The sequence below is a fragment of the Silene latifolia genome, chromosome X (genome assembly GCF_048544455.1).
Source record: "Silene latifolia isolate original U9 population chromosome X, ASM4854445v1, whole genome shotgun sequence".
In the NCBI taxonomy this organism is placed as follows: domain Eukaryota; kingdom Viridiplantae; phylum Streptophyta; class Magnoliopsida; order Caryophyllales; family Caryophyllaceae; genus Silene; species Silene latifolia.
Genome location: NC_133537.1, coordinates 327,697,569 through 327,703,568, shown reverse-complemented (window position 1 = coordinate 327,703,568; position 6,000 = coordinate 327,697,569). Strand labels below are relative to the sequence as shown.

General features: G+C 39.9%; 1 protein-coding gene across 1 annotated transcript; it reads left to right on the top strand.

Annotated features, from left to right (window-relative positions):
* Nucleotides 1-1,642: 1,642 nt before the first annotated feature.
* On the top strand, nt 1,643-3,387 carry LOC141618385 (UDP-glycosyltransferase 88B1-like). Its single transcript, XM_074435483.1, has one exon. The coding sequence runs from the start codon at nt 1,815-1,817 to the stop codon at nt 3,234-3,236; it is 1,422 nt and encodes a 473-aa protein (XP_074291584.1). The 5' UTR covers nt 1,643-1,814; the 3' UTR covers nt 3,237-3,387.
* Nucleotides 3,388-6,000: the final 2,613 nt, after the last annotated feature.

Here is a 6,000-nt window from a genome sequence, read left to right as displayed (position 1 = left end):
TAGCGCATATAATCCTAAGTTTGATCCTCCGTTAAATGACACGGCGTCACTCATGTAGACCTGTTAAACGGGTCGGGCGGGTCAGGTTGGGTGAGATACGGGTCATGGATCAGGTTAGGGTCAGAATACGAGTCAGGAAATAATTTCTAACGTCTTTTTTAAACGATTTTTTTAATTAAAAAAAATATTTTTTAAAAATTTAACATATTTAAAACTAATAGTTTAATTTTAACGTCGTTTTGGGTTCGAGTCAAATGGGTTGCGGGTCAAAAAATTGGATTTGTAACCCTAAAAACGAGTCGGTCGGGTTGAGTTTTGACAGGTCTACTCATGGGTGAGCACAAACACACCTCTTAGTATTTAACTCCATTCCAAAAGCTTCCAACCAAACACTAGAATGAATTGTTAAATTATTATTATGTTGTAGGTTTGCAGCTTAACCATTTGTGAAATCCGAATTGTCCCGATCCTAACAAACCTGGCCCGAACGTTTATTATCGTATACTAACCGTTATTTCTAAATAACTTAACAACAACCAATACAAAAATGATGAACCTGAAATAACCCGGTCCGACCCAAATGCTTGCAAACAAAAATTGACTCGACCCGCTTAACATGTTTGCCGGATCTAGTTATAGGCGGGAATTCTAGCGCACCAAAACTCTCCCCATATGCCAGTACTCAAGTTCATCAAGCCACTGCGGATTGAATTGAGCTCCCAAACAGTCCGATCATTGCCGGGGGCAAGCCCACCCACCCGGCACCAGATCGATAAAGCTCGGCCCTCAACTACCTCTAACAATCTAACATATCACAAAACCAAAAATTACACTCCTATGTGGACCTGGCAAAACTAAACCAACCCGACCCGAAAAACTGACCCAAGACTCTAAATTAACTTGAACTATAACCGCCGAATGTGACTCGGAGCCCGAACTGACCCGACCCTGCCCGAACATGACTTGAACTTTGTTGACCCGGAACTAACCCAACCTGAAATGACATGATCCGAAACCACCTGACCCGCAAATGATCCTACAAAATATAGCTCTAATTGACAAAAAAGAGCATACCTAGGCCCTGTTCTTATCGATTGAAAAGAGCTGAACTGAAATGAATAGAGCTGAACTGAACTGAATAAAGCTGAACTGAACTAAATAGAATTTATCTGAACTGAACTGAATAGAACTGAAATTAAGCCAGAAAGAACATGACTTTAATATTATTTACGTTAAAAATAAAAAATCATTTATCAAAACTAAACCAAAAATACTAAATGCACTTTTCTCTCTCTTAATCATTGACACGAAAATGACTTGGACCCGCTTGACCCGAAAATGACCCAACCAATATACCTGAAAACACCTGAAACCCAAAACAACCCGACCCGAACCAAACTAACCCAATAATATGTCAAACCCAAATTAAGCCGGCCCGAATTAGCATGATTAAAAACCGACCTGACCCGACGATTAACCCGTTTGACAAGTCTACTCATATACGTATCTCTCTATACATTAACCAACTAAATCATTTGATTTTACATTCATAAACGTATCTCTATATCAAGTATTAACCAACTAACTCGTTTGATTCCATATACATCATTATCATCAATCTGTGCTTTATAAACCTCGTTGAAGATTCAAACATCCATGTACAACGACATCAAAGAAACCAATTGTACATTTCATTTTAAATTTGTCCAATCATAACAACTTTTCCACATGATCTATCTATCCCCTACACATAATCATCACCACACACAATTCACAATTCACCACCAAAAACATTTCATTCATACAACAAATCAATGGAAACAATAGTAATCTACCCTGCACCAGGTTTCAGCCATTTGATCTCAGTTGTAGAACTTGCCAAACTACTCTTACACCATTCTCATAACTCCGAAACCTCCATTACTTTCCTCCTTCCTTCATTCCCTTCAATCAACACCACCCTTTTCACCTCCTTTATTGCCTCGGTTACCTCCGATTTCCCCTCCATTTCCTTCAATACACTCCCTCACATACCCCTCTCCAAACCCACTTCCGAGTATCCAAACCCTGAAGCGATCCTCTTCGAAAACCTTCGTAGCAACAACACCAACATCCTCAATGCTCTAACCTCCATTGCCCTGACTTCTTCTATTTCTTCTTTCATCGTTGACTTTTTTTGTTACTCGTCTCTTGATGTATCTCGTTCGCTTAACATTCCGTCTTACTTTTTCTTTACTTCTGGTGCTTATGCGCTTTCTTTTTTCATCAATTTTCCTGAATTCGACAAAGTCGAAAAAGATTCCTTTAGGAATGTTGATACTGTGTTCGAGATTCCGGGTTTGCTGGAGGTTCCGTCGAGTCATATGCTTGAGCCAATGCTTGATCGTGGGGTGAGTTATGATGATTTTATACGAGTTGGCGAGGCTATGGTTAAAGCCGACGGTATTATCATCAACACTTTTGATGCACTTGAGGTCAAAGCTGTTGAAGGTTTGAGGCAGGGAACTTGTCTTCCTGGAGCTCCGATTCCTCCTATATATTGTATCGGGCCCTTGATTGTTACCAAAGTCGAGGATAAGGCTGACGCGTGTTTGAATTGGCTCGACTCGCAACCTAGTCAAAGTGTGGTGTACTTGAATTTTGGGTCATACGGGCGGTTTTCTAAGGATCAACTGATGGAAATCGCTCTCGGGTTGGAGCGGAGTATGGTGAGGTTTTTGTGGGTTGTTCGAGAACCAAACCCGCCAAGTTTGGATTCTGTTAAACAATTTACACCCTCGCATGAACTAGATTTGGACCCGTTACTTCCGGAAGGGTTTTTGGATAGGACTAAAGAAAGGGGTATAGTGGTTAAGTCATGGGCACCACAGATTGAGGTGCTACGACATGAGTCTGTGGGTGGATTTGTGACTCATTGTGGATGGAACTCGATTCTTGAGGCTGTCTCATTTGGGGTGCCTATGGTGGCATGGCCGCTCTATGCTGAACAAAGATTTAACAAGATTGTGCTTGTGGAAGCGTTAAAGATCGCGTTACCTATGGACGAGTCTAGTGATAGATTTGTTAGGTCAGACGAGGTGGAGAGGCGAATCAAACAACTGATGGGCTCGGAAAAAGGGAATGCAATGAGGAAATGTGTGTTGGAATTGAAAGACAGGGCTAAGGATGCACTTAACGAAGATGGGTCGTCTACCGTGTCATTGGCTAAGTTGGTCGAGTCTTGGAAACGAGCGTGAGTTCGTGTCGTGTGTGATTTGGGCTTAAAGCCCATATGCCAACATTGTTACTTTTGACTTTCGAGAATGCTGGTGGTGTGTTACAACTTACAAGTTTGTAACTAGCTGTTTTAAAAGAGATACTTCGGATTAATTATAAATTTCGTATCATCTATATGACATGATCATTTCATTACGTTTTCGCTTTAAGTATATGAAAGTTGGCTATTTTTCTCATGTAAAAGCTGTCGATTTTATTTTTACCTCTACTGAAGCGTACATCCTTAATTGGTAAAAGTAATAGTAGTAACTGTAAATGGATAATGACCAAGAGAAGATATACATGTATGACTTACTTTTCCGAGTCGTTGAGGGAACAACTTCCTGGATCGTCTATATCCACTGAAATAGCTCCCTCTCATATATAATGCATCCATTGACCTGGAAAGTTACAAAATCATAGACTTGTTAGTCAATAATAGAATACTAGGGTGATTCGAAAATTGGGGGTAGCAACGTCAACTCGTCCCCATCATTATGGACTTGGGATTACGAATACACAGATTCATGCTAACAGCAAGACTTTAACCAGCAACCATGACCAGTAATTAACAGAAGAATGTAATATGCTTGGAAAATCCAAGATGACATTAATCGATAATGACCACTGAAACGAGCTCGTCCTGATAATGCATCCATTGATTATTGACTTGCAAAGTTACAACACCAAGACTTTAACTAGCTACCATATTCATAGACCACTCCAGCATAGAAGCCAGTACCACTGATCAGCACTTCGTAAGATGATGTTAAATATATCAGACAACATGAACAACAACATTACCCCAATATTTCAAGGGATCCGCAAATTGCGGGGTGTAGGTGGGGTGGGGGTTCGAATTCTACATCATTTATCATATGTAAAACTATTTAATCGTCAGTCATCACCCCGATAAACTAGCAGACGATAAATATGATTATATGAACCAACTCGCTTTAACATACGTCAACTAATAGGTACCCCTAAGGCCCCAATAGACTTCAGCACTAGTGAAAAGTCATGGGTCATAACTCATAACATGATGTTTACCTGTGAATTGAATGTGCAGCTGAAGACCGGGCGGGCCTCCACAGATTTTTCCTTAAATGAGTTAAGTGGAGAAATCCTAGATGGAATTTATAATCTCACAGGACTGGTATCCATAGACTTGTCAAATAACAATATGAGTGGAAGTGTCTCATCAGAAATTGGTCAGCTGACAAATTTAGAGCTTCTTGATTTATCACGCAACCATCTAACAGGAACAATTCCTGACAGTCTCGCCAAACTAAGCTCTCTAGCAATCTAGGATTTATCGAACAACAATCTCTCGGGAAAAATCCCAATTGGCACTCAGTTGCAGAGCTTCGATGCTTCATCATATACGGGAAACCCTGGACTCTGTGGCGCCCCACTTCTAAAGTGTCCTAGAGATCAAGCAGAACTCAATGCACCTATCGGAAATAACAGTTCTAGTGTCCAAGAAAAGCATGAGAACTATGACTTGTTCCCGGGGTTGTACATAAGTGTGGTGCTTGGATTTATCATAGGATTTTGGGGAGTTTGTGGGAGTTTGGTTATCAAAAGATCTTGGAGACATGCTTGGTTCCGGCTCATTCAAGACACACATGATAGGTTTTATGAGATAACTCTAGGTATCATAACCCAGGCGTGGAAAACATCTCAGCGCTGATAGTATAGGTATTTTGCCATCAACAGTACGTAGAGGGTTTTGTCATTAGTCTGTATTATATACATATGAGGGTATCTAAAATAGTCTGTATCAGGTATACCCAATTACTTACGAGTATAATTTTTACTTCTTGGTCCGAATTTGATAAAGGTGAGAGCCCAAGTCTAGTAGAAGTGAGCATATTTGGTCAGTAGCTCAGCAGAATTCTAGTCTCACCAATAGATTACCGAGGTGGTTCATCATATCCTCCCTAGTGAGATAGCTGAAAGATGGCCACACGCAGGAATAATACTAGTAATGGTGACTCCATCGGGTTTCAATCCATTAGCTTCCATTTGAGCATAAAGATCAATTGCTTCCCAACCTTAACACTGCAGCATAAAGATCAACAGCATGAAGCTGCAAACCAACCCACAAATTCTAACCCACAAATTCTCCGAAGCAGAACTCGCTTTTAAAACAAGCGGATAATTATAATGGCAGGTCTAACATAACACTAAACATGCCCTTAAAAACCCATAAAGCGTCTTGATAATGCTGGTGGGTAACAATAACATAGCTCCTGATCATAATTCACAACATTGAAAAAGAACACATTTCAGTGCGGACTTTCGTTGAACAGTTGATGGGCAATACCCAATTCACCACAAGCAGCGTTTGCCCTGATTAACTTAAGCCCAATTGATAAATTTTTGCGATGATATAGATCATTGATGATATGGGCATGGAGTTTTCTCAAGGTTTTAGCACCTGTGTATGAGTTTTAAAGTTTGTTACAGGAATCTTCAGTTAGAATTACATTTTGGCGGGAAAGTTGAGGGGTTCGTTGATTAGTTGGTGAGAAGTTGCGGAAAAATGTGCGGGGTTTAGTAAAATTATGTACGGGATTTAGCATATCTAATTATATAGTCTCTTATAATATTTTGATGGTAATAGGAAAGTAGTATTACTACTAGGATTAGGATACTTACATATTTAACAATTTTGTGTCTCCTACTTTAACCAAAGGTAGGAGTTTAACTACTATATATAAATCATGAATCTGTGTATTT